Here is a 27,713-nt window from a genome sequence, read left to right on the forward strand (position 1 = left end):
TATAATATATTTTGACTTGTGTTAGTTAGAATCATTAAATTGATTGGGTACAGGTTGCCCCAAGAAAGTCCAGTATGGCTTCTTAATTGTCGTTGGAGGCATTTGACAGCGAAGGTGATCCTACATCAGCAGGAGTTCGGTGGGAGCGCTGGAAAAGAGCACTCTTTATATACCTAGATGCCGCTAACGTCAATCAGAGTGAAAAGAGTGAAAAAAATAAATAAATAAAGACAGTTCATTGGTTTGACATTGCATTGTATATAAAAAAAAAAAAAAAAAACACGTAGTGGTGCAGCTGAATTGAATAAAATTAAGCGAACGCTTGATACATTTCAACAACGCGGAAAAAAAAAGAAGTTGCTAACTCTGCTTACCGTCAACAAGGCTTTGTCAGTATGGGTGACCTCAAGAGAAAGACATGCCTATTTAAGTTGATCTATGATAGATTTTCAAAGACAATCTACGTCAGTTGAAAATCATTACAAAAATATATTGGTACTGAAGGTACTCGTTATCAGTTAGGGTAATAGGTACATACTGCAGAGATTCATGTAGGTGAATCTCATACAAGTCAGGTGTCCAGTTAAAACAAATAAACTAATGGATCTGATGTGAGCCTCTATTGAACTAATATAGAAAAAAAAATAAGAAATAAAAATGCTGAACTTTTTTGCGTAATTTCACGGGAGGATATTGAAATGTGGTCTCTCTTTCGTGAATACATATTAAAGATTTTCCAAGCGAACTAGTAACCTAAGTTTGTAAATTTATAAAATAAATCTCACTAGTGACCTTATTTCGCCTGGTCAAGAAAATGAACAAAAGGACAACAATCAGCGGCTGAATCAGCTTTGTCTGTAGTGATTGTAAAATGTTAAATAATCATAGATTTCAATGCTTCTCGTCAATTATCTAGGTACCTAACTACTTACAATGCACATTATTTAGAAGTTAGGGAACATGATTCTATATATAAATGGATTGATAGACGGATGTGAAGTTAAGGGTACAACTGAGAGAAATTTGCCTTGTGAATCTAACAAACTCGTCTTGTTGCGTGTTTATCTGTTTGAAACAATAGTATTTTAGTAAAGGGAATAAATCACAATATTGATGATACAAGTCGAATTTGTACGAACCAAACAACAAGGTCAAACTTGTTAAAATATATTTTATTGAATCAGCCAAACATATGTTTAAATCAATATGTGACATGTGCTTTTACAAAATCGACTTGTTGGTTTAAATAAAAGATTGGTTCGAAAAAAAAAAAAAACAATAATATTTCCTTTCACGAACGCTCCGGCTGTGGAATGAGCTATGTCAAGGTATTCCCCGATGAAATACAGTATGGGGTTCTAAAAAAAAGGAGTATACAAGTTTCTAATGGGTCGACGACGCGCATGTGACACCCCTTGAGTTGCAGGCGTCCATAGGTTACGGTGACCGCTTTCAATTAGGAGGCCCTATAACTGTTTGCCACCGACGTGGTATAAAAAAAAAAAATGTAGAAGGAAGTGTAACTACACTTAACAACATCAAACTTGTAGTTGGAATGAAAGAACACGTAGGCGCAATTTTAACAAAAAAAAAAATAGAAATGTTGAACGAACATTAAATCTAGTTGTTTTTCTCTCCGTGTGACACATAAATAAACGCTGAGTCTGTCAAGATATAACATCTCCTGAAGGAATTTAAAGACACAGCTGCAAAAAAAAATTCAAATCGTGGTACCTTGGGAGAAACACTGTGCTTACCTACTAAACTACCTCGTAGTTCGGTGAGCTGTATAAGTATTCTGTTACTCCTGTTACTCCGGTCAATTTCAGTATGACTTGATGCCTTGTAAATGGGCATGCTGATTTGTTCGGTTAACAGCGCAAAGAAAGTAAATGAAGGAGATAATATTTGGGTAATAATTTAGATAATATTTTATCAAAGGAATGGAATGCACTCCCACCATAGATGTTCCCAGAAAAATACGACCTCGGTCTCTTTAAGATAAAAGTGAATATGCTAAGTATTACTGAATCGGTGAGCTCCATCTTCGACTATATCTTCACCTTCCATCAGGTGTGACTATGGTCAATCGCCAATCAGCCAAAAAAAAAAAGATGTTGATAAAATACTTTAAAAGAAAAGTGTTATCTAAAATATATACATACTGTGTAGATATAAATCGGATGTTAGTATAATTGGGTCAATTGGGTAAGCACTTCTTAAATAGTATATGAACAGCTATCTATTTTAGAAAATTAATCGTTGATTACTTTGTGTGGTACAAAGTATCTACGAGAAAGAAAGCTGATCATGATGAAACAAAATCAATAAAACGATAAAGTGGATACGTGACCCTGAATAGGATTTTAATGCATATTCTATATAGTATCTCTATGTATTACAATGCAATGAATCACGAGCCTTTTCGATCCAGAAAAAAAAAACAGTAGACAGTAAAAGTTTTAATAACTATGCACTGCAATTTATTACCTAATATACATTAGACGCCTGACAAGCGACCTATTAAAAAAAAAAAATGTAAATCATGAAAAGGTATGAAATTAGTGAAATATTATTGTACGAGCCGTACACCTTAGATGATATGATTCTTTATGGTTGATGGTAGTCTTGATAGAAACACTGATCTTTGATACACTTATAAATTTATTGATAACCAAGGTATACTGAGTACTAGCTAGGAGCACGTATAAACGTAAACTAATGCATAAATCGATGTATAGCGTAATCGCAAATACAGCGATCAATCAATCAATCAATCATTATTTATTTGCAATAAAACATAACTAAATGCATGCAAATGCAATCAAGCAATGCAAAGCAATTCTAATCAAGTCATAATTATATTAATTTTAATGCTGACGCGAGAAATGTGCGATGCTTGCATTGTACAATTATATTGTACGCTATTGAAGAAAGAAAAAAATAAAACAGTCATATATATATATAAAAAAAAAAATGTACTAATCTAGTTTTCAAAACAGTCTGAATTGAAAAAGGTAACAGATTTAAAGAAGAAGGAGTGAGACTGACATCTAGGAATTGTAGTTAATAAAACACACAAGTATGTTTGAGTATACACTGCAGGTGGTGGTGCAGCGTCCGCTCTGAGTCAACCCTCAGACCGGAATGTCCTAAACATATGACTAAAGATAGAAAATTAATCCCTAATTATAACTACTTCACATACAGTACTAAGTGGTAAAGACGGAGATGATCAAGTTAGGAATGACGAAAGTGGGCAGACAATTAGAAGAAACGTAGTTCATTAAAAAGAAAAAGAAAAAAGAAAAAGATACACGGCACAGCATGGCAAGTATTTGAATTAAAACTAAATTGACCTATTATTTAAATATTTACAAAAAAAAAATTAAAACAAGAAAGGGATGTAGTGTATAGGTGTCTCGAGTATAGTATGAATTTTTTGAAACGAACGTTTCTAAACAAAGGTATTGTTCCTTTTGTGTTGAGCGGGAGCTTCTGTATTTGCACGCGCTAAGACAACAAGAAGCAACTGTATCCTGATAATTGTAAGGTTCAAATCTGTACAGCAGCAAATTTGAGATAGATTATTTTGGAAATGTGAAGCGATAGACCACACCGCTATAGGTGCGAAAATACAGCGCTTCTAATACTTTGATACTTGATGGCGTAAGTATAGTACATATAGTTATAATAATCATCGGTAATATGTCAGTCTGTATAATAAAAATAACACGTTTAAACAGCGAAACTACGATTAAAAGGTTGATAAGCACCTGGCACCTTAAGGTGTCATCGCAAAGTGACAATAAACACTGATAAGGTTTTTCAATCTGACCGCCATTGTTATGTTTTGTTATAAATACGGTTTACGGTTTGTTTAGTTATTTATGTTATTTTATTTATCAAGACTTGTACCTAATATTTATGTAATTACTATTTATATATTGCTATATACAATTGTTGATTGTTAACAAAATCATTAATAAAAAATAAGATTAGAGATGGGCGCTGACGGGTAAATACCGGGAAAATACCCATATCTACCCAATCTACCCGGTATTTACCCGTATCTACCCAAATGAGCGGGTATAAAAAATAATCTATGAAATTAAAGATTATTCTTAATTTACATGACTGAAATATATTTTTCTACTAAAATAAATATATATATTTGACTAACTAATATTAAAATGTTAACAGAGATTCCAAATATTCCATATATCATGTGTTATTTACCACATTCAATTAAAAAGTTGTATTCCCCAGATGTTTTAGGCCCACTAAGTATTCAAATAACTTACTTAACTTAAACACGGTGGACAGACAAATTCAAATTCATTAGCCAATGAGGTCACAGCTTTGCAAAACGCCAGGTAGTTGCATCCGTATTTAAAGGGTGCAATAAGTCACTTGACCGGTCAGTTACTTTTTTTATTTTTATTTATGGGATACTTATACTTTAGTTTGTACTTAGTTAAACAAGCGCCACGTCCATGTGTGATTTTAATTAACACTTGCTTTGAATTCGGACTGTAATAATGCCTTCTATGTGACTTCGGCTAGATAGTAGGCTTTACCAAACAAACAGCAAGTAACATTTTAGTGCTATAATTCTGGTTTTCGACGCTAAAAGCTACTATAGATGTCGTATAAAGGTTTTCGCGTGACCGCCTGTCGTATAAAAGCCTCCAGTAACACCTTTTAGCTATATAAGCTTGTACCGCTAAAAGGTGTTATTAGGAAGTGATGTAAACGTTTATATCACCATTTTATAGAGCCGCTATAGGCCTGGTCTATAACAGGATCAAATATGACTACTATAGGTCTATATTATTGTATAATAGTGTTAGGAATCACTGCTATGCAAGCAATTTGCGCTACTAAGGTTCCCGACAAGCCGCTATAGTTGTTGCGTTATACAGCTAAAAGGTGTTATTAGGAAGTGATGTAAACGTTTATATCACCATTTTATAGAGCCGCTATAGGCCTGGTCTATAACAGGATCAAATATGACTATTATAGAACAATATTACTGTATAATGGTGTTAGAAATCACTGTTATGCAATCAATTTGCGCTATTAAGGTTACCAACAAGCCGCTTATAGTATTTTTAGTAGTTGTGTTTTAACAGATTTAAAACCTAACTATACCACTATTTTGGGATATAGTGGCTTTGGAAAACACTGCTATAGTATTTAACACTGTATAGTAGTGATATGAATACCATTATAGAGCTATTTTTATAATGAAGTTTTCAGGATACGTTTATATAGCTTTGAAAAGGTTATAGTCGTTTTCTAATGCCTTTTATATCTCATCGCCGTATACGCCACAATGACTCTTTAAATATCACAGACCTGTTGAATAATGATTTCGGTATCTCTTTTAAAACACAATAGCGTTATAGCTGAGTTTACTATATGTTTTATAAACCAAATCAGATATATAAGAGTAGAAAACGATTACTTTTAAATGACAATTTTGACCTTAAAAGGCTGCTTTATGGTGTTTATACATCGTAATTATGAAATCAGGCCAAAGATGCGGTATCTGGTTCCGTACAGTGTTTTTCTAGAAATTAACTTTAAAAATAGGTACACATAGCGACCAATTGTAGTTTAGATTTGTCATACTAAAAAGAAAACAACATTTATTAATACTGTTTAAAAGATCTTTCTATAGTAAAACATTGAAAACAAGTATTGTTTTCTATATAAAGAACTTATAAGTTAAACTGGATCATAGTTAAATTCTCATGCAACCCTAATTGAATCCACAATGGCAGGCTTATGGCAGTGAATGCGTATGATAAGTGATATAGTCGAACTATAAAAGCGTATGTTTTACTTCTTGGATCCATAGTAGAAACTATGGTGCCAATAATTTTATTGTATTAAATTATATTTATTTATTTTATTCAAAACATGTATAAATCGAGGGCGCATTTAAAATACTCCATTAAACTAATATTCTTTTAACGGTAAAATTTCCATCGCATACCTTTTTGCAGTAATGATGGAAGTATATGAAATCCAAATTATGTTAATTGACACTAAACTTCACAAGTTCACACGCCACTTTTCGTTAAGTTCCTCGTTTAGAACAGTTTTTGTTAAATATTACACACATTAAATTATTTTAGAAATTTCGCATTAAAAGGGACGGCAACTGCTATTATAGAACAAAATAACCTGTATAACGGAATCTCAAATGCTACTATAGCATACATTGATACTATAATAGCGTTACTGTGTCCTCTATGTCAACAAATTAGCACAATAGTCATCATTACATCACCATTATAGACCTTAAACGTCACGGATGATACTGCTATAGGCCTATTATATCACTAAATGGCTGCATAATTGCGCCAAATCGGCTCTACAGTACCAATATAGACTATTTATAGGACCATTTAGTGTGATTTAATTTGGTGTCCTCGACCACTATAGGACCAGAAATTGTTACTTGAGAGGAACTATAATAAGCACACAAAATTTCATCCCCATCGGTTCAGCCGTTTAGGAGGAGGAGGTAACAAACACACAAGCATGTCAATGATATTTAACAAATTCCTTATTCAATACAAATACTTCGATATATGTTTATAGAACTATATTAATAAAATATAAATATATTATACAATACCAAGAAAACATTTTTTCACGATTAAATTCAATTTATGACCCATTTTATTACAATATTTATTTATACCCACCTATTAGGGTAGAAAAGGTAAATATCGGGTAGATTGGGTAAATACCCGGTAAATACCCGATATCTACCCCGGGTATTTTCCCGCCGCCCATCTCTACTTCTGATTGCATATTTTATGAATATCGCTAAATTTTTGGTCTAAACATTTCTAATTGGGAAATAAATGGAAATTGGAAATTAACCTCAGTGTGCCTGTCTAAATTGAAATTTTAATATGAATCATAACAAATACCTGTTATTTTGAAATATATGGCCTGTTATTCTATGTATATAAGTATTTATATATTATATATATCGTTGTCTGAGTACCCACAATACAAGCTTTCTTGAGCTTACCGTGGGTCTCAGTCAATCTGTGTAAGAATGTCCTATAATATTTATTTATTTATTATTTATTTATGGAGCAGATCTGCTCTAAAGCATAAGCAAAGAGAGGTTAAGTTTAGCATAGATTGAAGTAAGAAATATTCAGAGGTTTCAGACAAGCTCAAATAGAGGTTTCAGACAGTAAATAGAATCAATAACTTAAGGTAAACACAATCAATTAAAAAATCATAAGATCTATAAATCACAATATACAGCTAAATATCTCATGCTTTCTAGTTTTTTTTTGTTATTTTTAACATAACTATAGACGGTCAACCAAATCTTGGCACTAAAAAAGGCACGAAATTCAAATTTACCATGGGAATGAAACCCATACATTTTAATCGTCGATGATTCCGCAGACGTCAAGGTTTACGAAGGCACGCGTTTTATGAAGACGATTGGCCGCTGAGCCCTGATGGCCGCTGTACACATATGGCCAACGGTTCCACCAACCCTTTGTGAAACCCCTTGGCCAAGATAAGAGCCGCTGTTTACACATTGGCGAACCACTCACTTGGCATTGGCTCTTCATGAAAGATGGACGTGGAATGGAAAAGTCTAGGAAATTCTAGGTCATAGACGTTTTCAGAAAAATTTGATTAAAAAATAATAACCCCGTAGTAAAATTAAATTATTTGAAATATTAACAATTTTTTGAATATTCTGATAAGAACATTTATCTTTTTTAGGAAATACATTAAACATTTGCAAGGTTATTTTATTTCCTAAAATCTACACTATTATTGGCATAGATAAACTTATTATTTTCGTAAATATTTCACTACTGTCCTCTGCCGTCAGGCTGACGACCAACTGAATGAAGCGCCAACGTGTAAACGCAGTTGGCCATTGGCGCCAAGATCCTTTGATGTGTGGACAAAAAACCGACACCAATCGGTTGGCCGGCAAGCGCAAGCGCCAACTGCCAACTTACGACCAAGTAGCCCTCTACACGCTTGGCCAAGGGGGTTGGTGAAAGCGTTGGCCATATGTGTACAGGGGCCATAATACATTTTTCAATTTTTTCAAACTTGCCGCCAAGATGTGGTTGCCCGACTACCGTCTGTAATGTATATTTCTAGTATGGGTCAAGTCAAGTCACACCTCCGCGGACGGAACGTGCGAACAATTGAATTACGGCTACTCTAAGCACGAGTAGTAAGTACATAATTGTGCATTGTTTTTTCTTTCCCCGCTATCTCGTGTCCAGTAACGTGGCGGCAAAATGCAGCGCCGACTAAATTGTTGCCATCACATATTTATTTACAAAAATAATATAATAATAATAATCCCGTGGGTGTCGTAGAAGGCGACTGGGATATGGGTTAAATTGTGGCGTAGGCGAGGGGCTGGCAACCTGTCACTGCAATGTCACAGTTTCGTTTTCTTTCAACCCCTTATTTGCCAAGAGTGGCACTGAAACTAATAGTTTCATGTGTTCTGCCTACCCCTATATGGGATACAGGCGTGATTGTATGTATGTATGTATGTAATACATGTGCCTATATAATATACCACATGCGGGACAAAAAAATGGTTTATGATATTTGGCATTGTTGTTTTTGGGTAATGTGTAATTTGATGTGTAATTTCAACGTAAAGTTTATAAATTGTGTTTGCTTTACAATTCAGAAAATTTTATATAACGAAATGTTTTGGCAGTAAACATATTACCAAGACTCGGAAAAACGTCCGTCATTTAGAAAATTTAAATGTTTCGTACAACATAGACTCCTATTTACGTATGTCATGGTGTAAATAGCCCAGGTTACTGATTTAATAAATCACGAACGCAGTTAAAAATAGCGAAAGTTTTAATCCGTGCTTAACAGATAATTCAGTCATCTAAATCGTCGTTCAATGGCGTAAAAGTTACAACAGTACTGTTTCTGCTCGGTCGAATTCGGAACGAGACCATTCAGCGTTGTCATTATAAGTATTATAACTAATCTACTAAACAGCCTAAAATAATACTAGTATCAAAGAGATTCAGTTCGTTTTAGCGCTGACTGGCGCCGGCGCGAATTGCGAAACTTTCGCGCAATCCATCCTTCGCGCGTCCCTTGACATGGGGCGCTATGGTAATGACATTTAACTGATTTCTCTTAATCGTCTTGACACTGATTTTTCGCTAAAAAAGCAATTTTATTTCTGGCCTCAAGAATTTAATTATACGCCTGGTCATGACTTTTAAAATAAGTTTCAGTTTAAAATGCCGAGACAGTAATCCTTTATTAAATAAACTTCCATTATATTTAACGTTCATATGTCCTTCAATTTCATACATTATTAAGATAAAAAAGTAGTTAAATGAAAACGTGTATTGTCCAGAACTAATCATGCATAATACAATCATCTGTATGTGAAGTAACATTACCTCATGCGACATATTGATAAAGAACGCCATTATATTTCATTATTTCACATTTCTTCAGCTTCCTAGCTAAATATTACGACAGTGCCAGTTCAGATGCACGTGAATTCACCGCTACAATGTGTTGAAATTGAAACTGTTAAGTAACATGGTCCAGCGGCTAGTGTTCGGTTGTTCACGTAGTAACTTTGGATAAGGCACTCGCTATAGACACGCGAACACAGAAGAAAATAGGTGTTTGTCCCGCCGTCATGTGACATCTGTTTATTGTTAAAATATCCTGTTTATAACAGCTCAATGCGTACACTTTGGCCTTTGATATCGATTAAGCGTAAGGAGGCGCGCGATGCATCACACTAACTACTAACTATTCAATTGTCGCTCCCACGGGCCACTCGTCACCGGTCTGCCAACTTTCGCACACGTCCAGTCGGGAGATTTTTAAAATAACAAGTGAAAGTGTTTCAGAATAACCGTGACGGTTGCAAAAATGCGCGCGAAAATTTCGCTAACTCTCTCGCGTATGTCTATGTCTGGTGCTGTGATATTGTGGTGATATGCTGGCAAAGAAACTTATGGAGATATTGAAAAGGTATGATTAAGGTTAGAATATATGCTATTTTCGCTTAGGACATGTAAATATCTATCGGTCATTGACCTTCCGTGTGTTCACTCGGCTACAGACAAGACGGCTCAGTAAATAAATATGTTAATTTGGCAATGATAGTGTCTAGTCGTTCTATTGTTTAAAAAGATACCTAATTATACATTGGGAACGTTACTAAGATTAATAATAACACAGATTCTAAGAACAAATTAAATTACTTTCATAGAAAATATTTTAACTTGTTATTTTTAAGTAGTAACACTACTATTATGTTCTAAACATTAAATAAATGTCATATACAAAGAAAAAGTGACCAAAGCTGGAGGCTTTCAGCGTGCTCCGAGCTGGAATCGAACCAGCGTACTCCGCTTACCGGGCGAATGCCAGAACCACTCGGCTATCGGTCCACGAAAGCAAGGGTCGAAATTTCTAAGTATATGACATTTCCGAAGGCTCGTGGCGCCCTCTGGCCATCCCTGAGGTAGAACAGTATGGTTCGATTCCAGCTCGGAGCACTGGAGGCTTTGGTCACTTTTTCTTTGTATATGACATTTATTTAATGTTTAAAACAACATAACAACAACATACAATCACGCCTGTATCCCATAAAGGGGTAGGCAGAACACATGAAACTACTAAAGCTTCAGTGCCACTCTTGGCAAATAAGGGGTTGAAAGAAAACGAAACTGTGACATTGCAGTGACAGGTTGCCAGCCTCTCGCCTACACCACAATTTAACCCATATCCCATAGTCGCCTTCTACGACACCCACGGGAAGAAAGGGGGTGGTGAAATTCTTAACCCGTCACCACACAGGCGCACAATGTTTAAAACACAGATTAATATTTATATGCTTATTAAATCTTTACTTAGGGCTTCATAAATTTTAATTTAATTAACAATTTAAGAATATTAATCAAATATATTCTTAAGAATTGCTATTCTCTAGAGTAGTAAGATTCTTTGAGACATCGTAGTTCTCTAAAATTTAACGAGAAAGATTCTTAATCCGATCTTTGTAAAGAGATCAGATACGGTCTTGTTAATCGGTCAGAATTCAGAATACCTAAGGATTTTGCAATCGTTGAAATCGCTGTAAAAGAATGGTCCGCGTAAAACCAGCTTTCGTCATTCTTATGCTATTTACTTACCACGTTCTATCTATTACATATTGCTTGAGTAACAAATCATCCTACCTACATAGACCTAGAGCATTAATTTTAGGCCACATTTCAAGTATCAATTTTTAAGTGCATAATGAGTTAATTACCATCACCTGACGTCAGTACCGTCTTCACATTCCTCTTACGTAAGACAAATTGATTCCTAAATGACTCCTTAATCGTCATTTCATTACCTGTACGCGAATTTACGCATAACAACCAGTTTTATTACTCACCAATAAGGACTAAAGTAGCGTGGCTGTATTATTTGCAATGAGAGTTTGCGAGAGTTATGATCAAAGTTGTATTAAGGCGCAGTTGGTTGAGTGTAGCCAGTGTTGAAAAATAGTCACGGTTTTTAGATTGAGCTACGGTCGCTAAAAAACAAGCAAGCAAACTAGAGGCCTTTCTTTGTTAAGAATCGATTTGAAACCTGAATAAAACTTTAGCTCGATAAAAAAAAACAAGAACATACTCGTAGGTAAACATGCTAGCCGAAGCAGAGGAACCCAATGTAGGGGGACCGAGGTGAGTTGTGACAGAGGCGAGTTGTGACACAGCGGCGTTAATTAAAAAACCTGCGCTGTAGCGAGCTTGCTAATAGTGAATTAGTTCCCAAAAATAGTTGTCACAACTCACCACGGTCTCCCTAGTGGACATGCTTCGTCACGCAACGGCAGAAGGGCGGCTGTCCCTCAAGGCCGGGGCCACGCACATTCTAAAAGCCTACCACTACCTCTACGCCCCTAAACTCTTAAGCAGAAAAAAAAAAAACAATTTCTGAGTACCCTCAAGGGCTCACTAGGCCTGAGCTCACGGCGCCTTAAGTCCTGCCATGCTGATAATTGTCTCCAAAGCAATTACAGCATTTACATTGTTGAAAGAACGAGGAACTCCTCATTACCACTTATCAATCTACAATTTAACTTCTTCGTCACAATATTTGCGTACCTACGCGATGTATGGTTGCGAACTCCCGAGTAGCGTGAGGGTCCATCTCATCATCACCATATCAGCCCTTGAACGCCCACTGCTGAGCATAGGCCTCTCTCCTAGTATAGTACCCCACTTCGCCCGGTCCTGGGCTAGTCCCATTTAGACCCATTTAGACCAGGGCCCATTTAGACGGTGCGAAGAACTCGCATAAGATGAGATTCATTACATTGCGGTGATTGATTGACTGATTGATAAAATCGCATGCGAGTTCGCGCGTCATCGGAATGGGCCTTTAGTCTACAGAGTGCATTGATTGTACTAACAAGATACAAAACCTTTTAGGGGAGATTGAAGTGAGTTATAACAGAGTTGAGTTGTGACAAGTTGACAACGTCGATTCTTAGGAACATTTTAAGCAAGCTCGCAACAGCGCAGGTTTTTTAGTTCAAGTCTCGGGCTAGTAACGTGCACTATTGAGAACTTTCTGTTAGCTTATAAGTTCCCTAAAATCGACGCTGTGAGAACTGACCACGGTCTCCTCTAAAATCAAGTTCACATTTTATGTGTTCTGCCTTGACTGTATCTCAGCCTGTTAACAGAAACTTTCTGTTAACAGAAAAGAAAGTAAGAAAGAGCATTGGTATTCCGCAAAAATTCTATCGTTATTTTACCAAATTGATTTATTGTTATTTTTAAATTGACTTTAGCCGTTCGACGCTTTCACTGGCTCGATTACAATATAATACCTACCTTCATTCAATTTTATTTGATTTGGGCGAACTGAGCGCTGTTTCGTGCTACTTTCTTTAATACATTTTGACGTATAAAGTTAAATAAAGTTTTTTTTTGCTTGTGCAATGCTAAATAAGTACTTATAAATATTTTTCTTCCCTATTAATTTTTCCATGATTTACTGCAGCTATTGATTATATAAAATTATACAATTTCGAGGTAAAATAGTAATGTATATACCTGTATAGAAAATAATCAGTATTTATAGGTCATTGGTTTTATCTCTCCTGTAGACATTGCAAAAGTTAAGGAAATCTAGTGCTAATTTTAAGACCACATTCTTATGAAAAATGGGATACAAATGTACCAGGGTCGTTAACTTTTATAATATTGTTTACAGAAGTGATGTTTTTAGTACAAATTTTTGACCTTTTTAGGTATCGCAAATATCGGAAACTCATCAGAATTCATGACATCCAAATACCTCGATTTCAATAGCATGTATATTAACAATACAGGAATCGTATCACCTTGATCTATGGTACTTTAAACAATACTATGATGGAATAATTGCAATAAACGATGGCTATCAGAAACAATCGGAAACTGCAAGAATAATCGCGTGTTGCAACAGTGCTCTACTGTAGTGTATAAAGTAAGGCTTAGTTATTGGTTTACAATAAACTAGTAAATTGGCCCCGAACTGAGATTACTGAGAACTCGTATTCGCCAATACTTCAGCTTGCAGAAAAGAGTAGAAATTTAAGTTTTTTTTTATACCTATAGCAATTAACGACAAAATCTGTCAAAATAGTTGCCACATGCAAAGTTGACATATTTCACGCAACAACACTTGTAAGAATATTACATCCACACAACACGGGTTTTGGTAGAAGCATCAGAAGCGCTGGCAGAGCCGCCGGCCCTTCTGCGGCGACTACTCAGCAGATCTTGGTGCAGCTGTGTAGATGGCAACAGCATCTACAGCAACAACTTCCGCAGCACATGTTGACTGTTTGTAGAGAGTAGTACTTAGTAGCAAAATACTAAACGACCAAAAGGACTCGAAGTGGATATAATTGTAGATAGGGATGATTTTTGCCAAAAGTTGAGGATATATTTAATTTGTTTTGTAGTTCTACTCTTTTTTGGCTGTAGCCTATGGCGTCTATGTAAACCGTTCTGCATGTGGCAACGATTGACTCACTTTTGTATGAGAACTGTAAGTGTTGCTGTTGTTATGATAAAAAAGAAACCGTTCCATTTCTACTCTTTTGAGCCAAGTTGTAACATCCGCACACCAGATTTTGATTTTGATTTAAACTCAATCGGACCAGAGATATCTACCTACCTACTTACGAGTATATTTTATATGCGTCGTAAAAATCCAATTTTCAAAATCGCACACTAAAACCCTGTGTTACAGGACGCACCGGCGTCATAACAGATATGATGATTTCTGTACCTTGTCGCTTTAAATCGTTTGACAATTTCGTATGATATTTCAAACAAGACGTTAATGTGACAAGGTATAGAAATCATCACATATTTATGCCGGTTATATTTAGGCCAGAAAATAGCCCATCCCATCCTACCACATGAACATGCAATATGGCAACAATAAATGGCTTTTCTGACAAAATCAGGCGCCATATTTGTCTTCAAATTAACAGTTAACTGTAACGCCAATTCTGGAGGTGTTAATGAAACTATCAATATTGTCTCGTGCCAGTTTTACACGTAATCTTACACGGAAACATGAGCTGTTTGTGGTTTTACGCCACCACAGGCTATTCATAAATCAAATCAACGCTATTTTAACTCGACCTCTGAATCGCGAAAGAGCTGCGTACAAGTACATATTATCTCTTTCGCGATATGGATAAGGTAGGCTCTAATTATTATGATCCAGACTGGTCATTGCCACTGAAAATATGAAAATGTGTGTACTTAAACTGCACTAATCATTAGTCAATGTATCGCTATTATGTGGATTATAAAAAAAAAAACTCGTGGTGTCTTTATTAACAATTTTACCCGCGCAACCCACCATTTTTGACCTCTCTTTAACACCGGTTGCATAAAATTTGTAGGCACTATTATATGTCATGTAGTTCGTCACACATAGTAATTAATAAAAGTAGATAATCTAGAGATTCTTCGTGTCACAAAATTTAGTCTATTTTGATAAAATAAATACCTAGTTGGTTCTAATTTATCCAAAATACTCTAAAATGATCTTTTGACTCCCTTATTGATTTTTTAACCAGAATCATAATATATTTGATAATGCGTGTAACTTACAGGCAAATGTTTATCGAATAACACTGTAGGTAACCACTTAGAAAAACATTTCAATTGTACAGTTACACGGTCTGCGCAACAGCGTAATGTCATGCGCCGGTCTAACGTTATGTCAGTGGCGAGGAAAATGGCGGAATATCCTGGACACGCGATCAAAACTATAACACTCATTGTTAAAAGGTACGTGCTGAAACACTTCCATTTGTTAAATAATTGCCCTTTTAGCTTACCTACATATATAAAGCAAAGCATTCGTAAATAGTTAACTGTTTCACAAGGGAGCAAAGTAGTTGTTTAACCGCACGTGCCAATATTGATACCCGAGCAAGCGAAAGATTCCAATATTGAACCGCAAGCGTAGCGAGTGGTTGAAAAAGTGGAATCTTTAAAATAATTTTGCCACCGAGTGAGACATAATTTTTTTCACCACCCCAACACGAACAAAATATTGACTATAAGACATTAAACTAAATCAAATCCATCACTTTATTTAATATTTATGATTCAAAATCATCATTTATAGGTAAATTAAATATTGGAATCTTTCGCTTGCTCGGATATCAACATTGGCACGTGCGGTTAAACAACTACTTTGCCCCCTTGTAAAACAAATAACTATTTGTTTATTGCTGGCTGAAGCATTTTTCATAGCTCGCTGATTTTTGCTTTCTCCGGCCAGTTATAAAACCAGCCGTTACCAATGAAAGAGCAACCGGCCGCCCGTATCTCTAGCGAGGACCGATTGACTCCCAACAATGACTAAAATAGAAAAAAAAAAGTTATAAGTAGAAAGAAGGTGTCAAAAACGCTTCGCCATCTTTGCCTGGGTTTACCACGCTCACCTTCCTCGCCTTGACACCAATTTGATGACCGTGTTATTTGACTTCGGTAGATTTCAACTCGCTCCTATCGCTCGCTCGATTTCCGGCTCGTACTAACAAGTTTTTCGCAATTTATGTGCGAAGTGACATTTGATATTTGTCGCTTTTCGGTGAAGGAAAACATTGTGAGGAAACCGGACTAACCCCGATAAGGTCTAGTTACCCTTCGGGTCTGAAGGTCAGGTGACTCAGGTGGTAGTGGCTTTCGTAAAATCAGTGCCTACGCCAAATTCTGGGGTTGCCAAAGCAAACCCCAGGCTCCCATGAGCCGTGGCTATTGCCGGGATAGCGCAAGGAGAATGATGATGACTCCAGGGTCCTTGATAAAGCCTAAATAAACGTCTTTAAAAATACATATACGTTGCACTTTTCCGTTTATTTTTTATACCTCGTTGGTGGCAAACAGGTATACGGCCCGCCTGATGGAAAGCGGTCACCGTAACCTATGGACGCCTGCATCTCAAGGGGTGTCACATGCGCTTTGCCGACCCATTAGAAACTTGTACACTCCTTTTTTGAAGAACTTTCCGATGAACTAGAGGTACAGTAGTAGTTCATCGGGAATACCTCGACAGTTATGGTCAGTTATGGTTTACAAACAGACATAATAAATAAATAAATAAATAGCCTTTATTCCATAGCTTAAAAAACAAGAAAATAATTAAATCTAAAAATAAAGGTATAAAAAAAGCCGTGGCCCCTTATTGGGTAAAGGCCTCCTCCAGCTTTCTCCAGTCTTCTCTATTTTGGGCCTTGTCTATCCAGTCTCTGCCTGCGGTTTTTTGGATCTCGTTTATCCATCGCTCTTTGGGTTTTCCTGACCGTCTTTTCCCGCTTGGGCCCATCCATCTAGTAACGCGTTTCGTTCATCTGTTATCAGTAGCGCGGGCCAAATGCCCGGCCCACTTCCATTTGAGTCCAAGAATAAGAATAAGAATAATTTATTTACCAAGAAAAGGAATAGCTACAATTTTATCATTTACTGTGACTTCCACACTAGGCAAAGCCTGGGTCGCGGAAGTCCGGTTACTTAAGATAGTTTAACAAAAATGATTCGGCTATTGACAGCGTCTATTATTTTAGTTTTTTCCCTTATTTTTTCGCTCCTCCTTGAGCTTTATTCCTAGGACACTTCGCTCTATAGCACGCTGACAGGTGCGAATTTTATTTTTCGTGTTGTTGGTGAAAATCCATGTTTGTGCACCGTAAGAAAGGCATGGCAGCAAGCAGGAGTCTATGACCTTTTTCTTCAGTTTCAGGGAGAGCTTTGATTTTAATATTTCCTTGAAGCTCCAGTATTTCTTCCAAGTCATACTGATTCGGCGATCTAGCTCTTCATCGTGCCTTGCTTTACAGAAAGACAAACAGACATATTGTAAACAAATAGATCACTCACCGGCGATGGTGTTGAGGAACATGAGGTACTCGAAGTTGGAGATCTCGCGCCGCTGCCACTTCTGCGTCATGTTCGAGTTGCGCATGAGTTGTCGCGGCGACATCATCGAGGCGCGTCTGCAACAAAACAAGACAATGTTACAAACAGTCTGCTATACTAAAACGACTAAAAAAAAAATGTCAGTAATGTCGACAATATAATTTTAATTTTTAAAATTGCTGCTAAATTATGAATTTTTGAACTGTGATTTGCTGCAGAAGACCGTGCGGAATGGAGAGCTTTGGTGCGCAAAATATCGACCTCATGTGGTCGCGACCCTCAGCCATGAGGAACCGAGGAAGAAGAAGAATATTTATTTATTTTAATTGTACTGTTTGGACCATATGTTGTCTGAAATAAACGAATTTATTATTTATACATACCTAGATACAATCGCGCCTATATCCCATAAAGGGGCAGGCAGAGCACATGAAACTACTCTAGTTGGCAATTAAGGGGTTCGAAGAAAAATGCAATGAGAGGTTGCCAGCCTCTCGTCTACGCCACAATTTAACCCATATCCCATTAATGCGTTTTTTTTAATCTGTTGTTCAGAATGATATTATTTGGAAAAAAAAAATATAATTATGTGGTCTAGACTATTAAATATTAGACTATTAGACAAATGCTTCATAAAATATCAAATAGTGATAGTTTAAAAAGATAATACGGATGACAACTACATAAAAAAATGGCATTCTGTTTAGTCCGTCAGTTAGATCGTCCAAAAATACTGAACACATATTTTTCGCTTTTTCTAATTAATGAAAAAATACAAAGATATAGAGCATCAAAGGTCCGGAGTGGTGGTTTGTGACATAGTACAAACTCTTGTGACGTCACTTCTAAGTAAAAATTGTACCTAACTAGGCGTGACGTCACGCGAAACTTCAACGCACTGTACCGTCGTCATATTTCGTTTACGAGAAAAAAAAACGCGTCTAAAATTCTTTGATAATTTAACTGACGGACTAATTAGTTTTTTTAGTCGTTTCGCCTATTATCCGAGCAAAAGGAAATTAATTTTCTCCTTTCTTACCTTAGCTAAATAATAATAATCTCAGCCGACTTTTAGTTATTTGTTATACAAGGGGGCAAAGTTGTATTTTAACGCCGAGTGTGGAATTGAAAAACGAGCAAGTGAAAGGATTCTATAGTTGAACCACGAGCGAAACGAGTGGTTCGAGAATAGAATCCTGAACTTGCGAGTTTTTTAACACACGAGAAGTAAAATACATTTGCACCCGAGTGTAACACAAAACTTTTCCCCTCACTATAGCGAGGAAACTACAACGCAAAAAATGCGTTTATCACTGCTTCCAGTAGTTCCACAGGTGGTAAATCATCTTTATTACTAGATGCACCTACTTTTATCAATTTTAAAGCAGTTAATTTGACTTTATCCAAGGTTAAATTACTTTACCCACTAGTGGATAAAATGCGTTTTTACCCGCTGGTATTAAAGGACAAAACACGTGTTTCCGAGCTAGTGAGGGGAAAACAATATTTATTATCATAGCAGCTGCCATCAGTGCTTGGACACCACTCAAATACTTAATTATACGGCAATTAAACAATCAAAGAAGACTACGTGACACCGTAAAGTAGTAATAGAGGCTTATGAAAAACTTGGCTATGACGTTTGTAACTATCTAGTATTTATAATTACCTAATTAGATATAAGTAGGAGTTGAACGACCTGATTGCAGCCACTCGCTACCTTATAATAACCTTTTAAACCAAATGAAAGAGTTATTTTTGCACTGATATTTAGAACCGTGTGGTGACGGGTTAAGAATTTCACCACCCCCGTTCTTCCCGTGGGTATAAAGTCGACTGTGGGATATGGGTTAAATTGTGGCGTAGGCGAGAGGCTGGCAACCTGTCACTACAATGTCACAATTTGGATTTCTTTCAACCCCTTTTTGCCAAGAGTGGCACTGAAACTTAGTAGTTCATGTGCTCTGCCTACCCCTTTATGGGATACAGGCGTGATTATATGTATGTATACTCTGTCAAACAAGTCTGTCAGTAAATAAGAACAGAAAACTATAGGTATCCTTTTCTCTAGCACCCTAAAGAATAGGATGCATATAGTTTTCTTTGTTCTTATTTACTGACAGACTTGTTTGACAGAGTATATGTATGTATGTATATTTAAAATTTAGTTCAGTCGCTTGGTGAGAAAGTGTTCAGAATTTATGCAATTTATTTCAATAGTTGGATTTCACTAGATCTCAATTATACTTCCTAACTTTCAGCTATAGTGTAGTGATACTACTAAAGAAAGTTATACCTGCATAATTTATTGTATGCTTAACTTTTCTGTACACATCTTAAACATCGCAATGTTAATAGAATCATTATTTTTTTAAATATTTCATTGTATATCATTATACATCATACATACATACATTTTACATCCTTCCCTAACAAGCGGGATACATTTTTCAGCATGAAATTCAAATATACTTTTGAGATGTTTTGTACACAACAGTTAACTTCTTGTGCAAGATATGCACTCCTTGTTTTACAAACTGCACACAGTTGAGTAAATGTTGCTTTAGAAATTCTTAAAATGCCACGGTTTCAAAATAAAAATGCCAACACTGCTGCACTGTATGATATACCTCAGGGGTTCAAAATAAAAATGTCAACATTATATGATATGCTCTCAGCGCTTAAATCTCATCCGTACTTCACTAATGTAATGATAAACAGGGCCGTTTTTTGGCGATAAAAATCTCATCCATACAGTCAAAGCCCTTAAGCACGCGAAAGCGGCCTTGACCTTACCTGAGCCTACGCGCACCTTTGCTACATTTCCGCGGCGAAGTGTGTCACGGCCGCGCGGCCGATGACCGCGCCGCGCAGTCTGCGCGTTTGTCGCTCGGACTGCAGTCACGAAAATTTATGCGCTGTGCGTTTGTGAGCATTTTCAGAATTTGGGACCCCATTAGCGTATGTCGTTAACAAAAATTAACTCACTGACAGTTTTGTGACGATAATTAGGTAAGCATGAAATTTCTATGAAAATATTGTTTTTAATACAGTTTGCTCAAAAAGTGCCCGTTTTTTTGTGCCAGCTGTTTCAATGTTAGTCTATTTTACTAAGACGGAATAAAACTATAAACATACTATTAAGTGATTAATGCTTAAAACATTGTTATTTCATATGTAATTGTTTACTTTTAGTCATACTAAACATAATTTATAAAATGGTTTGTACTTTGAAATAATGAGTCGGGTAAACAGAACGTGAAATGGAACGAAACGCGTCTTCTGACAAAGTAGAGGCGTCTACCATGTTTTAACTGAATGCAAGCACGTTCAAAAACCTTAATGGCCCCTGTACACACATGGCCAACAGCTCCACCAACCCTTTGTGAAAGCCCTTGGCAAAGATTAGAGCCGCTGTTTACACATTGGCGAACCAATCACTTGGCATTGGCTCTTCATGAAAGATGGACGTGGAATGGAAAAATCTAGGAAATTCTAGATCATAGACATTGACAGAAAAATTTGATTAAAAAATAATAACCCCGTAGTAAAATTAAATTATTTGAAATATTAACAATTTTTTTAATATTATGATAAGAACATTTATCTTTTTTAGGAAATACATTAAACATTTGCAAGGTTATTTTATTTCCTAAAATCTACACTATTATTGACATAGATAAACTTATTATTTTCGTAAATATTTCACTACCGTCCTCTCTGACGGCTGACGACCAACTGAATGAAGCGCCAATGTGTAAACGCAGTTGGCCATTGGCGCCAAGATCCTTTGATGTGTGGACAAAAAACCGACACGAATCGGTTGGCCGGCAAGCGCTAGCGCCAACTGCCAACTTACGGCCAAGTAGCCCTCTACACACATGGCCAAGGGGGTTGGTGGAGCTGTTGGCCATGTGTGTACAGCGGCCTTAATATGTTACGCGATTTGTCATAATTATTTTATCTTATTTGCAATACATCGAGGCATAAATGGGTCGATTGAATTAAAATATAGGTATACAGAGTGGGGCCTGTAACAAAGGCGAAGAATTGAACTCTAGGCTATTCTCCTTATACTGATCAACATTTGTTCGGCGACTTTTAAAAATAACTTGTATTTTGATTTTTATCACCCTTGAAAGTTTTTTCTAAGAGGTAATGTATTTCGAATTCTGTTAAGTCTAAAGTGTGACAGACAACGTCAATGACAACAATAATGGCGTACATTGAAGCTAATATTTATTTTGTATGAAAAATTAAAAATTTAAAGACTTCATAATTTTTAAAAGTCACTGAACAAATGTTGATCAGTATAAGGAGAATAGCCTACAGTTCAATTCTTCGCCTTTGTTACAGGCCCCACTCTGTATATTAAACAATCTTCCCAAATCGTAAATGTTTATGTTTTTATGGCACCCAATGAAATAAATAAATTGTGTTAGATGAATAGCAAAATCGAAAATATGCACGCAAGTAGTTAAAAGCTTTAAAGATACGCCTTTGAATTGTCAAAATGCGTCAATGTCATTGCGAAAGTTGCGGATTGTTTATCGTTTTATTTCGTTGTAGTAGTGTTTTTTCGCAACTGTATTAAAAAACGTCGTTCGTCACACGTGCGAGAATGTCATTATTCGAGTAATGACATACTTCTCGCACTTATAACGAAATGTACTATTTTGTGTTAATTACATAAGCTTTAAGCGATAATCTAAATTCAGAATGTGAAAAAAGTAAAACAGCTTCTGAATATAAATTGTACCTAATTGATTTGATCCGATATTAATACTATAGGTTTGGACGTCAGAGAGCCTACCACGGACCGTACAAATTTCGGGAATTTTACCCTTTTAAATAATGACATAATTAAAATGTTAGTTTACGATACAATTCTTCCTCAGAACTTCGATACTTATAGTAGTCTAGGTATAAAACTGCCCATTTAAATTGGCCCATTGTACTTCAACGGAATGACGATGCATTGACAAAAATCTACGCGCAATGCATATTTTATAAAGAAATAAAAAGATTCACGGAAAAACTACAATTTTTGTAAATCCCCCGATACAATATTACCGAATAGTTAAGGAAACAGGTAAAGTTTGATTTTTATTGAAATTTAGATTTGTTATTTTTTTTATTGCAAGATATTCACACATATTAAGAAAAAAATACAAAGTCACGAGATCTTATCTCTAACGACAATAGGCAATGAGCCAATGACCCTAACTTATTGACTGTTGCTCAAAGGGTCAGAGAGTAGGTAGCCTGTGCCAATCCGGTTGTGACATTATCAGGTCAATTGTAACCATTGAACTACTATGTACTACGTACTAGAAATGACAACTCGAACATATTCTGTGCGCCGATCGGCAGCGGCGGCAGCGCGAGGCGCATGCGCGTGAAGCGAACCGTGTCATAGAGTAAGACTTGACCACCTAGACGCGACACTTTTAGTGTAGACCTATATTTTATACTTTGTGTGTGAAATACTAAGTAGTTTACTTTTAGCGCCATTCACCTTGTTTTACCTCCCTTAAACACCGGTTGCATTAAATACTATTTCAGTTTTGGTGTCACTATTTTTCGTCAATAATGAGAATTATAATTCAGAAATAATTCAAAATCATGCTTATTGTATAATATTATCGACTAAAATTCGTATTAGAACCGTGTGATATTCAAAACTATAAATTGAAATAAATATTTTTATATTATATATTGAAAACAGAATATGATCACAATTACTTATTATACCTTATTACCTACATGTCATGTCTGCGCGATTCATCTATGATTCCAGTTGTCAAAATGGCGGCCATAGCATCGCGTTTAAGGAGCCCGTCCCTTCATTATAATAATTACTTAAATTAAGTAAGGCATTTTTTCATTTTATTTGTGTGCAGTCAGAGACAACCTCCTCCCACCACGCGCAGAGACTGACTGAGGCAACATAAGTCCACTGGAATTATGTTCGTGGCGCAAAGTTTTTGTTCGCCGTGTCCTCTCTAGTACATTATACCTCAATGATTGTAACCTACACTAATATCTTCATCTTTATAGAATATCAAAAAGAGATTATTTAAATATTGTGCTTGGTCGATAACAATGATATCGTTCTAATGTCAGTGGTCAGTGTACGTTTGAATTGACGCAGGTCAATTCCGCAACATCGTATTTTGGCCAATTGTGAATAATTAGCCATAATACGGGTGTCCCGGTCACCTACTTACCGTGGGTCAGTAGCTGTTAACTGTTTAGAGTTTACTTAACCGGATTCTAAGGTCGATTGTCTCATTGTTTTAGTTAAACAATTGAAAAGGATGTAGACATGTTAAATGGCAAAATATTATGATAGACAACATAATCTCTCGCGTTGAATAATGTTGGTTCATGTATATAGAAATTAACGCACTCACGGCTAATAATTTTTACAAATATTTTATATTATAACTGGGCCATTTTTTTCAAAGTTGTCCACCCCACTTTTTTTTTTGATTTGGAAATTTTTATGTGTTTTCCACTCAGAATCGCGAGCTCTTTCAATCCTAATAGGGGGAAAAAGTGTCCCAAGGTTTTTTCCCATTCCGTTACCACCACAGAGAACCTCCTATAGAGTAGAAATCTTGTATATTTTGTTCGCGATACGAGTCACCAGTGTTTGGGGTGCGAGGAGCGGGCGGGGAATGTGTTAAGCGCGCTGTGATTGGCCGTTTCAAGGACGGCGGGCAGTCGCGCCAGATGAAAAGGGACAGAAGTATGTCTGTCCCTCTACTGACGCGTAAGTGGCCAATGTAAGTTGACCTATGCCGGCTCTGAATAAATTATAAATATGACTTATTTGTGGAATGTAATGCCGTCTGTTTTTAAATTTGAGCTTCTTGTTACCTTTCCACACCATTTCACACTACAGGTGGACATCTTTAAGGCATCAAAATACCCTTTTCCAATTTTTTAGTGCGAAAAACACGCGCTGCTTTCGGGTCTGTTACTTGGTCGATACTGATCGGGCACGGCGAGCGCCCGCGCTTATATCAGTGCAAATACTAGGAAGGCTGGCGACCGCGAGTCGTCTTGTAATGGATGTCTATAGGGGTTGGTCTGTGGTTACCACTTTTTCATACAATTTGTATGGCGGTAACGGAATGGAAGGTTCGAAAAATGTATGGAAATCTTGGGACATTTTTTTTCTCCTATCAGGATCGAAAGAGCTCCAGATTCTGAGTACGAATCGCGTAAAAATACCCATGTTACAAAAAAAGTGGGGTGGACAACTTTAAAAAAAATGGCCCAACTACTCTACAATCTACATGAATGCACATATGTACGAGTTTGATTTCCATCCTGCAACCTCAGAGAATTCTTGTGAAGATATCATTTACTTTATTCTTTTAGAGCAGAGAATTACACCTAACAGAATTCAGACATTTTGTTGTCACCTTATTTGATCGGCAACTTTATTAGTAATTATTATAAGTAAACATTCACAGTATGCAACAGGAAGTTAATAAGTCCCCACTTAATCAATCCGCAGCAAAAGCCACATTCTTTCCCTAAATGAGCCATTAATTAATATTTGTCTTAAATTGAAACCGGAACAAGTAACAAAAGGTCATGAGATCGTGTTAAAATAAGAATAATGACTAGGAACTACACAATAATCGGTTTTTGTGCTAATCATGAATAATTCAGAGTATGTTTGTTGTACGGAAAATAAAGATATTTGCGTTAATTTGTGGATAAAACCTTTTTTAAGAGTCAAGGTGAAGTTGAGTCCACCTTGCCTGCGCCTACGCTCGCGGTGCGAAACTAACTTGGTTCCGTCAGTGCAATTACATGACCACTGTCACAATAGATTTATGGACTTTTTGATACCAATCGTTTTGGGACCTAATTACTATATTTCTACCGCTTTGAGGCTAAACAAACTATTCGTTCAAAGAGCTTTCTTCGTCGTTCAAAGCAAGTTATGTGTGGTGGTTAATTGTTCTTATAGTTTTGGTGTGTAAGTCACAAAGTAGACATAAACACTTGCTGTCTATTTTTTTCAGTTTTAGTTTATATATATCAGAGGTTATTAAATAATAAAAGACCGCACGTATTTCGTGTATGATTTCTTTTTCAGTTTATAATTTTATATCTTATTAAAGTCGTGTGACTACCTAGTTAAAACACAAAAAAAAAATTAAATTTATTTCCTCCTTGAATTAATGTATTATTGGGAGCCATGGGGTCCTTCGAAATTCGCGTCGGCGGTGACCCAGTGTCAAAGCAAGATAACAAAAGGTGAATAAAGGTAGCAACCACAATTTTATGACGATATAAAAAAGTCTGGTTGTGGGAGTATGACAATGAAATAATATTTATGAAACAAGCAAAAAATGTAAATGGGCATGGAGTGCCTTACAAGTCCAAATTACAATGTCTCGATACGAAAGACAAAAACTTCCAAGTTTAAGAAATATCGCTTGTATACAAAGGGAATATTTTAATATGTAGATAATATACATTTCGTATTTGAATTGATTTTGATGGCACAAAAACTGTGTCATAACATCTCGTACAGCGGTTTGACTTTCTACAATAACATTTGCAAATATTTTTTGAAAAAAAAAAGAAAGAAAATATTTACTTGGCATACATACATACATAAAACAAAACAAGTAATAAACAACTAGTAAACGAAATAGGATGCCATTTAGCAGTAGCACCGTGTCTAATAGACGCGGCACTGATTTTCAGGGCACCCCGAAATTTGCAATCTTTGCTATCCGAACATTCAGAACCGCTACAGAAGTGTGACTATTTTTAATTACTGGACAATATAAGTACTCAATTATGTTACTAGTGACGTATAATATTATATGGGTAAGGAAGTTTGCCAAGACAATAAACCTAATAGACGCATAATTAAAAGTTAATTATAGCATTATAACAAAGTCTCAGTGTCACCGCCAAACCGCCATTTCCTACATTTTCTAGAACCACTAAAATCATGTCGATATCATCCATCTCTTTCAATCTATTAGTAAAGCATGAGATAGAGGTATATGACTAGTAAATATTTCATTTCGTTTCCTAGATATGTATGCCCTGTTGATTAGTTCTAATAACCTTATTATATGGTCTGGCCATTACCGCATTACTAACGCGTAGTTTACTCGATAGATGCAGCAATTATAACTTTATCTATGACGCAAGATTATATCTTTTCTACGTAATCTAAGAAAACGTACAGTGGTCTATTTCTCGAAGTTACAATTTAAAAGTGGTAGCCAATGTCTAATATAACAAGTTAAAAAGAGACTTCTGCTTATTTATTTATTCTTTATTGCACATAAAAAAATAAGTACAAATGGTGGACATGATGCCTTAAGGCATTCTCTACCAGTCAACCACTGGGTTAAAAAGAAACATTTGGTACGTGCAGGCATCGTGACAGAAAACAATAATCAGATATCACTTTCTATTCTGCTTTTAACTTTAAGCTTTGAGAAATGGGACACAGGTATTAAAAATCGTATTCATAATTCAGGTTTCATTTTGCATGTCACAAAACTCACTTCAGAAATAGAATGAGAATATTACAACAATGCAATAATACAAATCGCAATGAAAAAATCAACAGTGATCGACTCTGGCCAACGTGGGACTCGAACCCACATCCTTGGATTGCCGGTCCAATGCGTTCAATCCAAGGATGTGGGTTCGAGTCCCACGTTGGCCAGAGTCGATCACTGTTGATTTTTTCATAGCGATTGATGTCTGCATTTATAATTTGTGATTTATAAAGTGGTAAAGCCTGACAAGTTCTTATTTGACCCTGAAAGAGTGTCGCTACAAATCGTTTTCATATGGCAATAATGTGCGGACGTCATGTATAATGGGGACAGCGTGTACTGGTTTCGCGTTAATATTTGTAGAAAGTTAAAACATGGTTTTAGAGAGTCAAAATTTAATAAGCTAGGTTTTAAGACTTGCTACTTGTTTCCGCACAGCCTAAAATCTATGAATCTTGTACCTTTATCGAAGTCGTCGATGTTTGTTTTCTTTTTGCGTGGGACCTTGTTTTGTACTGATGGCAATGATGGGACGGCCTCCTTATTTCTTTAAATATATTTTACGGCAGTGCTACAGACACCATCACTAAGAACAAAAAATATATTAAGCTAAATCGAAACGAACTAATCAATA

At 36.1% G+C, this 27,713-nt stretch overlaps 2 protein-coding genes across 2 annotated transcripts in view; one reads left to right on the forward strand and one right to left on the reverse strand.

The window, feature by feature from the left end:
• Positions 1-27,713, reverse strand: part of LOC125235751 (neurobeachin-like) — a 462,438-nt gene that overhangs the window by 39,054 nt on the left and 395,671 nt on the right. Inside the window, 1 exon segment of the mRNA XM_048142334.1 lies at positions 17,484-17,599. Coding sequence (XP_047998291.1) covers positions 17,484-17,599 — 116 coding nt within the window.
• Positions 9,756-27,713, forward strand: part of LOC125235752 (facilitated trehalose transporter Tret1-2 homolog) — a 70,329-nt gene continuing 52,371 nt past the window's right edge. The window contains 1 exon segment of the mRNA XM_048142336.1: positions 9,756-10,056. Within this exon segment, the coding sequence (XP_047998293.1) occupies positions 10,022-10,056 (35 nt within the window). The 5' untranslated portion in view covers positions 9,756-10,021.

The sequence above is a fragment of the Leguminivora glycinivorella genome, chromosome 18 (genome assembly GCF_023078275.1).
Source record: "Leguminivora glycinivorella isolate SPB_JAAS2020 chromosome 18, LegGlyc_1.1, whole genome shotgun sequence".
NCBI classification, from domain to species: domain Eukaryota; kingdom Metazoa; phylum Arthropoda; class Insecta; order Lepidoptera; family Tortricidae; genus Leguminivora; species Leguminivora glycinivorella.